At 44.1% G+C, this 17,500-nt stretch overlaps 1 protein-coding gene across 1 annotated transcript in view; it reads left to right on the forward strand.

Annotated features, from left to right (window-relative positions):
• arb2a (ARB2 cotranscriptional regulator A) overlaps positions 1-17,500 on the forward strand; it is a 140,211-nt gene that overhangs the window by 86,204 nt on the left and 36,507 nt on the right. Inside the window, exons 9-10 of the mRNA XM_083904092.1 lie at positions 6,996-7,112; positions 13,558-13,642. Coding sequence (XP_083760218.1) covers positions 6,996-7,112; positions 13,558-13,642 — 202 coding nt within the window. The remainder of the gene's footprint in view (positions 1-6,995; positions 7,113-13,557; positions 13,643-17,500) is intronic.

Below are 17,500 nucleotides of genomic sequence, written 5' to 3' on the forward strand. Positions count from 1 at the left end.
TTATTAACTCACATTTATTGTCTTTAATTATTCAACAGGCCGTAGTTTCACGTTATTAAAGAACGCGTCTAATTAGGAATTATCATAAGGTGAATTTCTTTAATTGCCTTCATTAAACAACATTATGGTATAAATGTGTAATGTTATACAAAAGTTTGTCCATGTTGTTAATTGTGTTGCTGTCACTTCATGTTGTTAAAGCTGTAACTGGAGCAGTTTATTTTTCATTCAGATGTAAATCAATCACAGTGTTCGTATTAACTCTGACCCTGAGCTCACGTTCATTATGAACAAACACTCATATATGTTTCACCGTAAGCTTCTTCTTACTGAGTTAAATATAACAGAAGTCCAGAGGATTTGACTCAACAAAGACAAAGTTATATAAAGTTGTTTTTTAGACAAATAAGATTATTATTATTATTAAGACAAATAAAAAGAAAATTATATGTAGTAGTTGAATAATGTAGGTTTTTCTCTCATTCTTCACTTTAATAACAAATAATCCACATTTGTTTAACCTCAGTAAACATTCATTATTTTCTGAATCAGCGCTGAGTTCTGTTTTATCTTCTAAATAAATGAGAACAAAAACAGAAAAGGCTGTAATTTTACATCAAGAAGAAACAGATCCATGAAATAATGATCTGCCACTCTGAGTTATTAATAAATGAGTCAAAGTGGCCGAATTAATCAGCCTGACAGATTATTCACTTTACGCTGCTATTGTTTAACCACAGCCCACATCATTCATCCCCTCTGCTCTTCCTCTTCATCATCCTCACTTCCCGTCCTCCTCTTGTTTTTCCGTGTGGCTCATGTGAGGCGCAGCGCCCTCAGTCCACAGGTTTCCTGGCACGCCGCTCCTCATCCTCTGCCTTTTGTTTCCACCAGTGGACGAACGTCTGCAGCTTCTGCTGTGTCAGTAAATATTTATTGGCCTTCCTTTTCCTCCTCGCTGCCCCCACTCATGTCCGTGTGTGTGTGTGTGTGTGTGTGTGTGTGTGTGTGTGTGTGTGTCTGCACACGTGTGTGTGTTTTGTTAACTCTTTAGTGGCAGAAACTCTGACCTGGTCAGGACCAGTCGTCGACTTCAGAACCTCATATTTCTGAGGAACTGGTTAAGTTTAGAGCTCAGATTTGTGCTGTAGTTAGTTAAAGGTTAGGTTTACGTCTGTCGCTGTCACTCACTCCTTCATCTCCCTCCTCTTCTCTCCATCATTCATGTGGACATCAGCACTGAGAGGAAAGAAAGAGGAAGTGATTGCAGTTTTCTCCCCTCTCTCTCTCTCTACACCTTCACCTTCACCACGGCCAGAGTTCAGAGAGGAAAAACCCTACGAGTGAATTCATACGACCTCGGTGCACACACACACACACACACACGCACGCACGCACGCACGCACGCACGCACGCACACACACACACACACACACACACACACACACACACACACACACACACACACTCCCTGGGGCCCCATGGCCTCGTGCTGCAGAGCTTTTCCTTCCTGTGGTTAAGACAAAGGAAACTGGGGACAGACAGGAGACCTGGGACCTCTGCTTCAAAGCCACAGGAAGTGCTGGTGTTGTCTCTTCCTGTGGAGGGTGTTGGAGCGTGGGGGGGGGGGGGGGCAGCTGTGTGTGTGTGTGTGTGTGTGTGTGTGTGTGTCACAGACAGGATAGGTAGAGTAAATGAACACGCTGCACTCCCACTTGTCTTTGACCTGAGATCAGTTACTGGAAACACACAGGAACACAGTGGTGTAGTGAGAGCATGAAAGCACTCAGACCATCGTCAACTTAATCACTGTTTATCTACAACTCTATTGTCCTTATTGATTTAGGACACAAGAGCAGTGTGTTTGTGTGTTTCTACTGTCTGTGTGTGTGCGTTTGTTCTTCCATTGTTGCCATGCTTTATGGGATTTATGTGTGTGTGTGTGTGTGTGTGTGTGTGTGTGTGTGTGTGTGTGTGTGTGTGTGTGTGTGTGTGTGTGTGTGTGTCTCAGTCTCAGCACCATGTGTTTTGCAGCCTTGCAGTGTTCACGTACACACATGTTTGTTTGTCTTCCCCGTGTCGGCCCTGGCGTCTGCTGCTCGCTGCTCTTCCTCTCTGGCTCTGAGCGGACAGTTAATCAATCAAATATTTAAGCAGCGCTTCAGAGCTCAGTGGGAAGTCCTCGACTGTGTGTGTGTGTGTGTGTGTGTGTGTGTGTGTGTGTCTCCCTCTTTCCTCTTGGCCTCTGCTCAGTCTTTGTAAACTCCCACTAAAACTCTGTGTTTTCTCATTCTCTTGTTTCTCTATCTCTTATATTCTCTCTCTCTCTCTCTCTCTGTATAATTGTGTCTTTCACAGCGTCAGTGAACAGTGTCTGTTAAAGAGCTCCATGTCTCCGTCTCTTTCCTCTTTCTGTCCCTGCAGGGATCTCCATTCACTTTTCGCCCAATTATCTGGTGGCTTTGGCTGCTTTTGACACGTAATTATCAAAGGCCTAAATAATTGTCTTTATTATTGCCGGTGTTTAGATGTAGCATCAGTGGAGAGGAGAGCGAGAAATGAAATATTTATCTCCACCAGAGATTAGCTTAGCATGCTGTTAAATGATGTCCTGACGCTCGCACAGACACAGAAACATGATTAATATGCAGCCTGAAACACATATCACCACATTTACTGTTACACACCATCACATCCCAAAATAAAGATTTATGTGCCACAAAAGACTGTTGTAGCTTTAACTGTAGCTGTAGCTTTGTGGCAGGAAGCAGATTAAAGCGCTAACTCTGTACTTTATGACTGAGTTGTGTCTTTGCCTGATTCAGTGGCTCAGATGTTGTTAAAAGCATGAATGAGTAGAATCCTACAGTTGAATGTGGACCAGATAAGGACTTTGTGATCATGTTTCTAAGGAATGTAAATATGATGCGTGGTTGTGGTCAAATCCCAGCTGACAGTGAAAGTCAGACCCTGGTCAACGTGTCCATCTCAGGTCCAACCATTGACTCCCACACGTCCAAAGACTGCAGTGTTTTCAAACTCTCTCTTTTAGTTTTAAAACACCACAGTCGTGTGAACGCTAAACCTATTTGGAACATTTGGAGTTTTTAGTTTGGATGAAGCCTGAAGTTTGACTTTGTGGACGACTGTCCTCGTCCAAATATACAAGACGAGTGAGGAAGTGATTTATTGAGTCTGCCTCCTCTTCACTAGTTTATCAGCTTGTTCATATAAAGCAGTTGTTAGCATGTTGATCACTGTTCAGAGTCTTTGTACCATCCATGAACTCATTAATATCCAGTCTTTAAGCTCGGTCCAGCTGCATCAGTCAGTAAAAGAGAAACACACGGTCTCTGTGAGCAGAGTTTCCTCCTGTCACCTCCTCCATGTCCGAGCTTGTGTCTCTGCACATGCAGCTGCTTCAGCGCTAAAGCAAAGGCCAACAGAGACGCCGCTAATGCCTCAACATCTGTGCGTTGGTTTTTAGCTCAACAAGTATTTCCACATGTTCCTCTCCGTGTTTTCCCTGTCCGACACAGACTGATCACGACAGCTGCTCTGTTTCCTTGTTAAAGCTGCAGTCTGTGGTTCCATCCTGGATTAGCACATTAAACCGTCTATTCTTCTTTAGTAACAGTAACACGAGGAGTGATCTGTGGGGTTGAATCCACGAGGATCAGCCACCAACACTCAGAGAACATTCTCCTCGTCACTGTGGCTTTGTTCAGTGGTGTCAGAACCACTGTGGTCGAGGGCCACGCTGCTACGTTACTACACTGTTACCACAGCCGACCACATGAGGACGTGTCACAGCGAGTGATTTATCTCATGGAGATGTTTGGTCTTTAATCTGTGGTTCAGGCGTCATCGAGGATCTATTTGTTGGTTCTTGATTTATGTTCTTTCTTCATTTTAGCAAATGTGTAACGAATCTTCACTCATTTACAGTAGCATCAGTCTTTATCTTTCTTTCTTACACATTTCTTCAGTTAATACGTTATGTTTTGAGTCGTTTTTATTTTACAGATAAAGAAACAAACCAAACGTTCCACTGCGTTGATTTAAATTCAAACAAATAAGATTTTACAAAACATGGTTAACGTGTCATGGTTCTATGGCTTCTCTATAATAATTTCTCATGTTACAACCTCTTCACTTCATGTACACACTGTGGTCTGTGATAATAACTGTTGTTACTGTCATGGATGAATGTGTTCTATAAACTCTGAAGTGATGAACCATGAGCTTCTGAAACTTGGGCACAAAAGTTAGTTTGAGACAAATGTTTTTTAACCATTAAAACTTTTTTTTATCCACCAAAAATCATCCTGTGACGCTGAATCAAATGAATTTGAAAGAGTGCTTTTGGATTTCCAAAGGTCTCATTATCCTGTTTTTTAAAAAACTTTTTCCTCCCCTCATCTGTCACAGCCTGACGAGACGATGATGTCTAAACACTTAGGTTCAGGATTTAGGTTCCAGACTAAAACACCAGCTCCACTCCCACCTCAGCAGCTGTGCCGTTCCTTTTGTTCCTGCCTCTATCTTTGTGTAACCACTGTCTGTCACTCACTTACTCCAACACCAAATTGCCCTTCTGTTGTGTACTCGCGCTCATATCTGCTCACAGTCACTGCTTCAGCCATATGCATACATCCACGTGTGTGTGTGTGTGTCTGTGTGTGTGTGTGTGTGTGTGTGTACCCACACATGACGACATGCACACACCACACACTTCCTCCGGTCATTGTATTTAGTATTCCTCTTGTGAGTGGTGTTTTCCATGTATCTGCATATCCTTTGTTAGCGCTCTGTGAAGCACTTTTGTTTTAAAGTGGCATGTTGAGATGCTGTAAACAAAGATGGACTTAAACAACCTGTCACTTTTCTGGAGGCTTTGGCAGATACAGTACAGCTCACTTTGGCACAAGTTACTGCGCATTAGAGTTTTCATGATTTCCACTGATTTCGAGTGCGTTGAAGTTTAATATGAAAACTATTGTATAAACTATTAGAATGTTATCGGACAAAGATAACAAATCAGTTTTGTCCTCACTCCCCAGCCCGGGGTGATGTTTTCATGCCCTCAGCTTTTTCCATGTCCTCTCAGAGTGGACAGTCTTGTGTTTCCTCCTCTGTTAGCAGCCCTTATGCTCAGGGACCGAGCCGTTTGGCTAGCAGCAGAAAACAAGACCTTGACTGACACCTCCAGTTTTAAAGGGTTGACTTTGCTGCTCCCTCGGGTCCAGTTCTGCCAGAGAGAAGCTTTTCAACCAAGCGTGGATGAGGACGGCTCTGTATCTGTGTGTGTGTGTGTGTGTGTGTGTGTGTGTGATGGTATGATTGTGTGTGCACATACGTGTCTCCTTTTGTTGTCCATCTCATCTTTATTTTCCTTCTCTTTATGCCTGTGCTTGTACCTCCCCTCTCATTCAGCACGGTGAAGACTCTCCGGTGGAAGTCTTATCAGCTGGATGATACATGAGTCTTTAGAGCCTTAATAGATTCCATTTATCTCTATACACTCCCACTTTAATTTGGCTGTGTGAGTGAGGATGTGTTCAAATGCCCACTGTCATTATGATGTACAGCGTGTCACACACATGTTCATTCAGCTTCAACTCTCTGCCTTTCCTAAAAACTGGTGTTTTATTCCACTTGAGTGTATGAGATAAGACTCGTGGTGATCGTGTTCTCACGTCTAACCACAGACTAATGCCTGCCATTCCAGTCGCTGCCTTAGCTTCAACATTAGCTCGATGTCCCGCTGAAGCGCTGGCCTTATTCTCAGGCACCAGGCCATAAACACCATCAGCATGTTTAAGCCCAGCACAAGTCAGGCGTCACGGACACTGCCAAGATTTGTTCTCCCTCCAGATGACACTTAAGATGAAGCTTTAATGCAGTTAACATTTGTTCTGCACAGCTGTGTCAGTGACCACACACACACACACACACACACTGCTGTTCTGCAGCTCTGTGACCAGACTCACTAAATCTATACAGTCGGTGATTGTTCACCTATTGTTGTAAGTCCTGTTCTTCTTTCTTGGCGTTTTATCTTAAAGAGGAGCTGAGTGCTGCTCTGCTGCTCCTCAGGGTAGAGCCGGCGGTGTGGGAAGTCTATTGTACTGCGGTAACAAGTCCTTTGTGTGACATTTTCCTTGGCGTTGACATTCAGAGGGGAATAGGAAGACGGGCTCGTGATGCCACATTCTCTGTGACATGTGAAGGGAAAGGGTATTAAGAACGGGGACTGAGGTGTTTGAACGTGCACGGGGAAGGACGTTTGCACAGAACGTGACAAGGACACGCTGCTGCTGCTGCTGCTGATGCTGCTGCTGCTGATGTTGGAGCAGCTCTTTCATTTTTCACTTTATAACATTATGCTATACACCAGGTTGAATCTGTATGCGCCGGGTTCAAAGATGTCCGCTGGGCCGCTGCTATCATGGTCTGAGGAGAAGACTGACGCGTGTTACACAGGGAATAAAACTTTTATTAGGCAACTATCTACTGACACAATCACCGTGTCATATTAATGTGATTTCATTCGTGTCCGTGCATTTAAAAAAGCTAGTTTTTTGTTTATCTAAAGATGAGAATATTTCTCTTATACCAGTTATTCCACATAAACCTTTGGTTATTAACTATGTTATTGTCTTTTTTTGCCACAAAAAACATGCAATAACTCAAACTACATAAAGAAAATGCTGCAAGAAAAATAGTTTTATGGAATGTGTGCATTTTCTTTACTAAATTTTTGCCATAGTTTCTAGTATTTTATATTAGATTGATGTGTATTTTCTTTAAATGAATGCGTTAAATGAAGTTTCATTTTATTAATCAATCATATTTCTTGTTGTTGTCTGGATTAGCAATTCAAAATAATTGTAGTTTTTGAATAAATAAATATAACGTTGTATTGTGCACTCATTGTTAAAGTATATTATTGTCCGTCTGTGTGACACGTGTGTGTTTTTGTCTGGATGCAGATGAATCAGAGGGAGCTGCAGGTGAAGAACAGAGTGTGTGCTGTGGCTCTGACAGACTCTGCTCACAACATCTGGCTCCAGGAGACGAGCAAAGGCACTCAGGACTGGATGCAGCAGGTGAAATATCCTCTCACACACGCTCACGTGAACACACACACTCACCCTGAACGTAAAGAAAGTGAGCCGCAGTAAACCCTGAGCTTCCTTTGTCATCATGTAAATTCATTCATCTCTCTGCACAACCCGAGCCTGACCTACACCAGCTCCTCTGACCACGAGCCAGACTCTGAAGTCATCGAGAACCGTTGTTTGCATGTTTTCCCTTTATATTTGTTATCACCCCCCCCCCACACACACACACAAACACACACACACACACACACACACTGGGTTGTGTGTGTGTGCATATAGCAGGTCCGCGTGTGTGTGTTAGCATACACGCGTGCTCGTGAGATGGGATGCATGCGCGCTTGTGTTAGCTTCATTTTAGCTCTTGCCCTTTCTGATGTGACCTCTGCGCCATACGCAGCACCTGGGCTCACTCAGTATGCACATACTGATGAGGACCAGCCAAGACCAGAGGTGCTCCACAGCCAGGGATGCAAATGTCACACACACACACACACACACACACACACACACACACACACACACACACACACACACACACACACACACACACACACACACACACACACCTTTATCTGTATTACATCCTCTTTTATGTCCCTTGCTTTTGTTTTTCCCTATTTCTGTCATTTTTCTCTGTGTGTGTGTGTGTGTGTGTGTGTGTGTGCGCGTGTGCGTGTGTGTGTTAGAGTTGTGGGGATTCAAGGTTGCACTGGCCCTCTTCTCCTTGTCTGGCGTCTCCTATTTTTGATTCATCTAAGGGATGGGTGTGGCACGGCGTAATTGGAATGTTAAGTGATTTTCTATTTGTGACGATTACCCAGAACAATAAATCTGAAATAACCTTCTTTGTCCAGTGGAAGGCAGAGGACAGGCAAGGATTCACTTCCTCTCGTACTCATTAACCCTCAGCAGAATTAAGAGATGACGCTGCCTAATTAAGGGGATTTTCTACAGGGAAACAGTTGTGCACTTTTTATACTCTCTAGATTTCTCTCTTCCATAAAGTGTTCACTCACTGCATCAACAATAAAGTTATAAAAGCCCATTTCCTCTTTTTAAAACACTGTGCATAAGTATTTCTTGTTGTATCATTAAGTTCACTTAGTTTTCCTTGATCTAATTTTAAAGGATTTAAACACTTGTGGCTACTTTTATTCCCACTGGTTGAATCTCAGTCGATTCTCAAAGAAAAACACAGACAGTGAAGTTTTCAACTTTCTGATTGATCTGAAATGACATAAACACAGTGTGGATTACAGCAGGACTCAATCCTAAACCTAATCTGTGCCCGTGGCTTAGATGAGAGACAAACACTGTGTGAGTGCAGTTCTTCCACCTAAAGGTCAGAGTCCTCTGACTCTGTCATGATTCCTGTTGTTGGCACAGGTTTTCGTTTGTTTTGCTTGGACATTTCAGACGATCCACAGTCGAGAGGCTCGTGCATCGACTGGTGAAGTGTTTTCACGCAGACTTTTAAACGCTCACTTTTACAGACATCTTAATCAATAACTCGTACAATGCTGGATCTTCAGAGGCAAATGTTTGCGGAACATGACACTGGAGCGAGTGGTGGCACCAGCTCATACGTGGTTTATAAATGGTTTATAAATGGTGTGTAAATCTGTTCTCGTTGGACAGAGATAAGTTCCTCCCTCCCTCGGGGTTGAAGAAGTCACTACAGGTGGTGGGATGGAGAGATGAGAAGAGGAGGCTGAAAAGGAGAAGATAGGATTTAGAGATCAGCACCTGCTGGGCCGAGTTCTCCAGACCAAATGGGTCAGATGAGGGTCACATGACGTCACTGCCCGGAGAGCAGGAAAGAGATGAGGAGAGAACAGGAGCAGAAATAAGACGAGGCAGAGACAGAAAGATTCAGCCGTCGACTGAGACAGAATAAAATAGACGTAGAAATAAAGTATGAGGAATGTTCAATAATTTAAATCCTATTGACTGCTGCAGAGAAAGCACAGGTTGGAGCTGTGGAAGAAGGAAAACAAAAAGACAGGCAGGGTGTGAATGGAGTGAATACAGATGGAGAAGAGGAGATGAAGAGATGAATGTGGGCAAAGATGAGTGGAATAGTGAGGAGAAGTGAGTGAGAGAGGGAAATGTGAATGATGGTGTACAGCTGGCAGCCTGTCACAGTCTCCAAGGTGTCTCCTGTCACTGTGCTGGCCTGCTGTCACACTCTAGTGGCCTGCCCAGAGCACACACACACACAAACACACACACACACACACACACACACACACACACACACACACACACACACACACACACACACACACACACACACACACACACACTACAGTCATGAATAAACCATCCTAATCCATAGAGATTATACAGCAACTGGATGAGGTGGGAGCTACAGACACAGAGAGTGAAATACTGGGAACTACTTTCCCAGAAGTTGGTCTGCAGACTGTCATGTGTGTTATGGTTCAGGAGACTTTTCTACACTTTTTTTATAATGAGGCTTTTACTGCAGGTGCTTTGAAGAAGAGTTAGAGACAAATCAGTGTCAAGTATTCCTTCTCACAAATTATGATGATTGATGCTCACACTGTTCCTGTAAAGAAAGGTCAGGAGTCAGTAAAGGTTTGTTTGTACGTTTCTCTACAGTTACACACAGAGCTGAGAACGGCCATATGAAGGTAATCCTGGCTGATTTGTGTAGGTTTCCTCAAAGATTCCAGGGTGAGTTAGAGGAAGAAGATGAAGTTTCTGCTTTGTACTTTGAACTCAGTGACCACTAACTAGCTAACAACAGGCTGTTTCCTGTCAGAGTTCCTCTCGTCGTGATAGAAGGAGAAAAGAACGTCAAAGATGCAAAAGTGTGCTTCACTTAAATAAAGACAGGTTTCTGACATGTCAGGAATTCACCTTTCTGATGATCAGGAGCAGGTGATCTGTCCTCAGGCCACTGTGCTGCTCAACAGACCTGACTGGGTCTGACACGTCCTTATCTGTGACTTTAATGCAGTTTGTGAAGTTGGCGCTCACGCCTCCTCTTTAAGGAGCCTTGTGTGTTCAGTGCAGTGACGTCTGCAGTGGATATGGACTCAGGAGTACGTGGTCCTCATGATGGCTCCATTAGATCAGGCTACCATCAGCTAAGTGCAGAGGTTTGGGCTCCATTATCCTCTGTCCTGTTGTTGGTGTAATGGAAGAGAGAGAGAGAGAGAGAGAGAGAGAGAGACTGAGAGAGAGAGAGAGAGAGAGAGAGAGTGGCCTCGTCCTCTCTGACTCACACCAGGCAGCAGGTGGTGGCGCACGCGCACACACACACACACACACACACATACAGGTCACACTAGGCTCAGAAACATCCTTCACATTCTGTCACCTGTCTGTCATTAACCCTCTCACACCATAATGATATCATATATCCCATTCTCACTTTTTAAAAAGCTGTTTTTATGCAGTTTTAATCATGTGTTTACGTCACTGCTGAGTGACACGACTCTTTTCTTTATCAGCTCTGGTTCTGTCACGTCTGCAAAACCCAGACTGACACATTTATTTCTTATTTTTATAATTTTGTTGTGAAAGATGCTTCATTGGTTACATTACAATCCTTTAATATACTGTGTTTTTATACCAAGAACCACCTGAGAAGATGCTGAGCTCTTGAAGTAAAACATGATCACTGTTAAAATACAGTGGTGTAAATAAGTCAGACCACAGACTTTTGACAGGAGGCAGATTTCTTCATTACATTATACTTCACTGCTGCAGTGACGTGAGGTGAAGATGGAGCAGAGATTCAGTCAAAGTAAATTCCTCAGCTCCGCTCATCGATGACACAGTGAAGTTCTCACTGGTGCTACATGTACCACAGTTTGACAACTATGTCTTTAAAGGACCTTTCAGAACTGTGTAGTACACACACACACACACACACACACACACACACACACAGACTCAGAGTCAGATATGTTTACATGTTAGTTTCCGTCTGCCTTAGGTTCCACTGATCGTTGATCAGTGGACGTCGAGCTGCGTGAAGCGATGATGCTCTGTCGTCCTTTTGTCACGTCGGCCTCCTCTAATCCCAGCAGCCGGCGGCCCTGTGTGTGTGTGTGTGTGTGCAGGACTTTGTGTGCATGTGTGGTTGCCTTGACAAATCTATTGAAACCCCGGCCTCTCTGCCTCCATTGGTGGCGATGGTGGAGATGAAGGGCTGAGGGAGGAGGGTTGTTTGAAAGCCTGTGTGCAGCCGCTCCACAGCCCAGCTGACATCTTCCTTCAGACAAACTGAATGAATTAAAGGAGGATACAATGAGACACTTGATGTATCAGTCAAGCAGCTCTACAGCTCTGCCCTCAAGCCAAAGCTCAGAGGAGAGCACATCTAGAGCAGAGGATCTAAAAATACACAATATGTGCCACTGTTTACTAAGACGACCTGTCATCTTAGCCCCAAAAACCAAACCCTTCCCCCTCTGCTGCCTCCTCTCCTCCTCTCCTCCTCTCCTCCTCTCCTCCTCTCCTCCTCCTCTCCTCCTCTCCTCCTCTCCTCCTCTCCTCTCCTCTCCTCCTCTCCTCCTCTCCTCCTCCTCTCCTCCTCCTCCTCTCCTCCTCTCCTCTCCTCTCCTCCTCTCCTGCCTCCTCTCCTCCTCTCCTCTTCTGCTCGTTCTCCTTCTCACTGCTCACACGTTTTGATTGACAGAGCTGAAGAAATGAAATATGAGAGAGAGTCAGAGAGTGAAGCTGATTCAGTTTCTACTTGAGTTCACTTTTATTTCTTTAGATTGAAAAGCAGCGTTTTCTAATAAAACACATTTCCAGCTGAGTGTTGTTTACACACGTGTTGATATCACTGTACCACAGAGTATTTGAGGAGGATTTGTGTTCATGCAACAGATGTTTAATCTCTGTCATGTAATCACTGTCTATAAACCTAAAGCTAAGAAATGACTGGAGAAGCAGAATTCTTCAGATGATTCAAACGTCCAACATTATGGATGACACTGTGCAAATATCATTATATTATATTATGTTATATTATATGATAGATCAATTATGTTCAATTAAACATTTAAGACAAAGTGTAAGTTATCAGTAATATTAATGAGTATGTTGACAGAGAAACATGATCATATCAGTGCGTGTGTGTGTGTTTGTGTGTGTGTGTGTGTGTGTGTGTGTGAGAGTCCATGTTGGATCACAGATGTGTGTTTCACACACTCGTCCTCTCAGGGTTTGGGAGTCGGCCGTTGCTGAGTGTGTGTTTGTGTTTGCACGTAAACGTGAGTTTGAAGAGTTCACCATGCTCCTCATCTCTGCAGACCCCCCGCTGTGTGTGTGTGTGTGTGTGTGTGTGTGTGTGTGTGTGTGTGTGTGTGTGTGTGTGTGTGTGTGTGTGTGTGTGTGTGTGTGTGTGTGTGTGTGTGTGTGTGTGTGTGTGTGTGTGTGTGTGTGTGTGTGTGTGTGTGTCCAGGGTGAGAGCATAACAAGGGCAGATAAGCAGTGATTCAGAAGGACACCAGCTGCACTTTCTAATCTCTTTACATTTTCTCTTTCTTCTCTTGAACTTTTATCTTATCTGTGGAACGTCTTCTCCAACATTCCTCATTATCCTCCCTCTGTCTCTCTCTCTCTCTCTCTCTCTCTGTCCCTCCCTTTTCCCTTGTTATTGTATACTCAGCTCACACATCACAGCTCATCACAGCTCATCACAGCAAACTAAACTTCATCACACCCTGATAGTTCTTCATCTGCTGACGTGGAAACCGAAAGCTTTTTTTTTTTACTAAAGTGTAATAATCATTAAATTGTGGGAATGCCACACAGGCAGGAAGATGAAGACAGCAGAGAAGTGGATAAAGAGCTCTTCTCTTCTTTCTGACAGTGGACTTGTCAACCACAGGGGGTTTGAGAGGACGTGGGGTGTTTGCAGGGGGTTATGGGTCAGCGGGCTGGGCACACACCCTCCCTCCCTCAGGGCACACACTGATGCAGCGTGGTGGAGAAGGCCTCAGTGCTGCACCACAAACAAACGCCAAGCTGTCTGAGCAACATGTCACACAGCTTTTAATTGCTTGTTCCTCCCTCTTCTTTTTTTCCTCCCCCTTCTCTCCGTTCGTCTCACACACACACACACACACACTGTAGTGTCCGTCCCGTCCTCCCCACCTGTTCCCCCCTTCTTTGTCTTTCTTACCTCCCTCTTATTTTTAAGTTTCTCTTATTTTTTCTTTAAATCTTACTTTGAAGTTTGATTTTTTTCTCTATTTTTGTCAGTCAAAAAGTGCAGTTCTTTCACCTCCTGCATATTTTATACAGTAAATATATTTTATATTTGTTTGTGTTCACAATATTAATTCCCCCTTACACACACAGAGTCAGTACATCAGAGTGTTTATTGTCTTTAACAAAAGTATAATGATGACTTTATTAAACATGGCTCTCCTTCTCTACACAGCACTGTTGTAACTGGGTGTCGAGTTCAGAGCCACTGGACGCTCCGCTGGACGCCATGCTGCCCGACTGTCCTCGAGTCTCTGCAGGTACCAAACACAAACACGCTTCAGCAACACAATAGCGTCATGACTCAGTGTCTGGTTTTCATGGTGTGATTAAAGTCAGACTAAGATAAGCAGGCTTGTATTGTGAGGAGCACAAGCTCCTGCTAACCTGTCCTTTAAATGTATTCTTTAATTTGAGATCTGCAGCAGCAGATGATCTTAAAAACACACGAGCGAACGTAAACGTCCTCTTCTCTTTGTGTCTGTTGCTTCGCGCCGTTCTCTCCCTCCTCCTTTTCCGTGGTCGTTAGGCGTCGTCTCCGACAGTATTTTGGTTAAGCTGCTCCTGCGGTGTTTGGCTCTCCGTCCCCGTGACCTTCGCCGTGGTCGACTGGCCTTGATGATGTCACGGCCGTCGCGAGAATGTGTCCTTAATGTGGGATTAGGGATGAAAGCTGTAATCCTCGACATGACAGTTGATAAGAGATGATGATTACAGTGTTGTTTGAAGGGTGACCCACATGGAGGCATGTTCCTACAAGCTCTGCATGGAAAACAAGGCAATTCAAACCTATATATATATACTGTATTTGTACATGTGTATATATACACAGTATATAAACTCTACTGCACCTCTTTCTTTTGAGTGGCCGTACATAAGTTGAAGTATTGATTGTTCCCACACACACTCTGGAGAACGCTCTTTTCTGGTTTAATTCTCTTTAAAGCCCCTCAGTGTCACGGTGTTGAATGCACACACCGTCTAACACATGCTCCTCGTGTCCGTGAGGACGTCTCAAGCGCTGCTATCTCCTCTGAGCCACTAAAACACCATGTTCCACATGCCTCTGTGTGGGAGTGTGGCCTGAACATCTCCCAGTGAATCAGCTCCTTAAATGTCATCTTGCCTTCAATACAAAACCCATATTGTATTTCATGTTGAAATGTCAGGGTTTTTTACTTTAATGTTTAATGTCTCCTCTCTGTGGCTGCTGTCGGCCCAAAGACGACAACCTTTGAGCCAAGATATCTTGGTCTGTTTTTTTTTTTTTGCCTGATATTGTCCCAGCAGCGACCTGTTTGACACCGCGTCCATCTGTATATATCTGCTCCATTGACTCGTGCTCTATTGACTCGTGATACTTTAACCACGCTGAAAAGACGTGAGTCTGTGGCCTGTTAACAGAGCTGCCAACTCAGCTCGTCTCTGGTCTTTTGGTGGCAGCGTCTGATGTCAAAGGTTGACTGGGATGTCTTTGTGTCCTTGGCAGCGTGGCAGGTTCACAGGCAGCTGTGATTGTGCTGAGAGTCAGAGCAGAGCAGCAGAGGTGAGGAGGTTCAGAGGAGGTTGAGGGAAACCTGTCATGGCATCACGGCCCAAGCCTTCAATCAACACTCGCTGCTGCTATTCTGCTGCGACCATGACAGCTGTGAGCTGCTATGGCAGAGTGTGTGTGTGTGTGTGTGTGTGTGTGTGTGTGTGTGTGTGTGTGTGTGTGTGTGTGTGTGTGTGTGTGTGTGTGTGTGTGTGTGTGTGTCTACAATGAGTTGACATAATCAGCGTCTTCAGTTGACTCATCACTTTCCTGTTGTTTAAGTTTTACGTCAATAAAAGAACGGTAAAGAAAAGCAAAGGAAAATAAATCAATAAAACATGTGTTTACGTCTGTTACAGAGTAAGAACTGATAATGAGCCAAACTAACATAGCAACAATGCTAAGTTTTGTAGCTAAAGATAAACTATGATACACAGGCCTCAGTTTGGGATGAATTAACTCTAGTTTTAGTCATCAAAATATTAACAATTAAAAACAGTTGCTCAACGAGAAAAGTGTTTGTTAGATTTGTTTAATTAGTCATCACATGAATCATAAAAGTCGTCTTTTGGGACTGTCACACACACACGCGCACACACACACACCTCCACACACACACACACACACACACACACACACACACACACACACACACACACACACACACACACACACACCTTCACAACGTGAGCCAGACTGGCTTTGGCCTGGGGCGACTCAGGAAATGGAAAGTGATCAGAGGATGGATGTGTGTGTGTGTGTGTGTGTGTGTGTGTGTGTGAGCTTAGACGAGAGGAAAGGAAGTGTTCGGACATCACCATGAGAGAGGGAAGACTTCTCCTTACTCTGACTACACCGTCTACATGTGAGCTGAAGTGATGACTGAGCTGCTGCTGTAGACTCTTGGCAGAGGGAGACGTGTAGGCTGAAGCTTGTCTGTTATTCCTAATCATGTGTGAAGTGACGATGGTGAGGCAGCATCAGCAGCAGCTTCAGCAGCTTCAGCAGCATCATCATCATCAGCAGCAGCTTCATGGCTCTCTGAGGCTCTCTGAGAGACAGAGGATCATGTGTAGTGGACAGTGTCTCCTGTAACGTCTCCATGTTTAAATGTGATGAAAACCTGGACTCATTCCCTTAGTATTTCACTGTCTTCACTCCTTCTCTTTTATTTTCATGTTTGTCTTCATCTTGTTTTTTGTTTTTGTCTCGTCCCACACACACACACACACGCACACACACACACACACACACACACACACACACACACACACACAGTCTTTTTTCCATCTCATGAAAGGAATGTGTGGCCCAGAAGGTCATGGCTCTGGCAGCGGCCTGGCACACTTTCACTATTTTATCAGTTAAGAGCACCAAACACAGGCTAAGGGTGTGTGTGTGCGTGCGTGTGTGTGTGTGCGTGCGTGTGCGTGTGTGTAGCTCAGCTTCAAGGCCGACACAGGAAGAACAAGTTAGTCAGTGAGAGCTTTTAAGTGAGGATGTTGAGGTCTAAAGTTGTGTGGACGTTGTTATGTGGAGATAAATCAGGTTCAGAGAAATAGAAACAGTTTGGTTGATTAAACGATTAAAGAGAGAAAAAAACAACAACAGTCAAATAGTTATTTTTTTTTGTTTTCTGTTGTTTAGTCGATTGACTTTACTTCCTGTGGTGAGATTGATGATCGTTGTTTGATCAGGAAAGATGCTTTTTCAAAGGTGGGAAAACTCCTTTGGCTAATAGAACACACACACACACACACACACACACACACACACACACACACACACACACACACACACACACACACACACACACACACACGTGCGCACGCACACACACACACACACACTTCCTCTTGGGTGATTACTCATTGTCCAGGCTGATTATTAATTACAAAGGGGGAGCTCTGTGAAGGTAAACACTGATTAATGGCTAACAAAAGTAAGTTAATGTCTTACCTGTACTTTAATTACCAACCCTGCTCTGTTACAAGCATCTGAACACAAGGCTGTAATTAACCCTAATGGACTGAACACACACTCACACTCATTCACTCTCACTACACAACAACTACACTCTGTTCTTTGGTGATGCGCCTTCTTCTTTCTTTAGTTGGTTTTTCATACAGTAATTGAAAAGGGAACAGGAGAAACATCTACTACTGTATTTACCCAAGGCTCATCACACTCACTCACACACACACACACACACACACACACACACACACACACACACACACACACACACACACACACACACACACACACACACACACATGCACGCATGCACACACACACACACACATGCTCAGTGTTTGTGTGACTTTACGCTAAAAGAGGAAACACTCAAATTCACCTCCAACAACAACTGTTTTTTCAGCTGGGTGAAGTGGAAATCCGCTACATCAATGGGTGTGTGTGTGTGTGTGTGTGTGTGAGAGAGAGTGTGTGTGTGTGTGTGTGAGAGTGAGTGAGAGAGTGTGTGTGTGTTATCTCAGTGTGAGTGGCACACGTTGTGCTGGTGCTGCAGGAAATAGACAGGTAAACTGTGGTGAGCCGGACCTTGACCTCTGACCTCTGACCT

Source organism: Microchirus variegatus (genome assembly GCF_963457635.1).
Source record: "Microchirus variegatus genome assembly, chromosome: 17".
Classification (NCBI taxonomy): Eukaryota; Metazoa; Chordata; class Actinopteri; order Pleuronectiformes; family Soleidae; genus Microchirus; species Microchirus variegatus.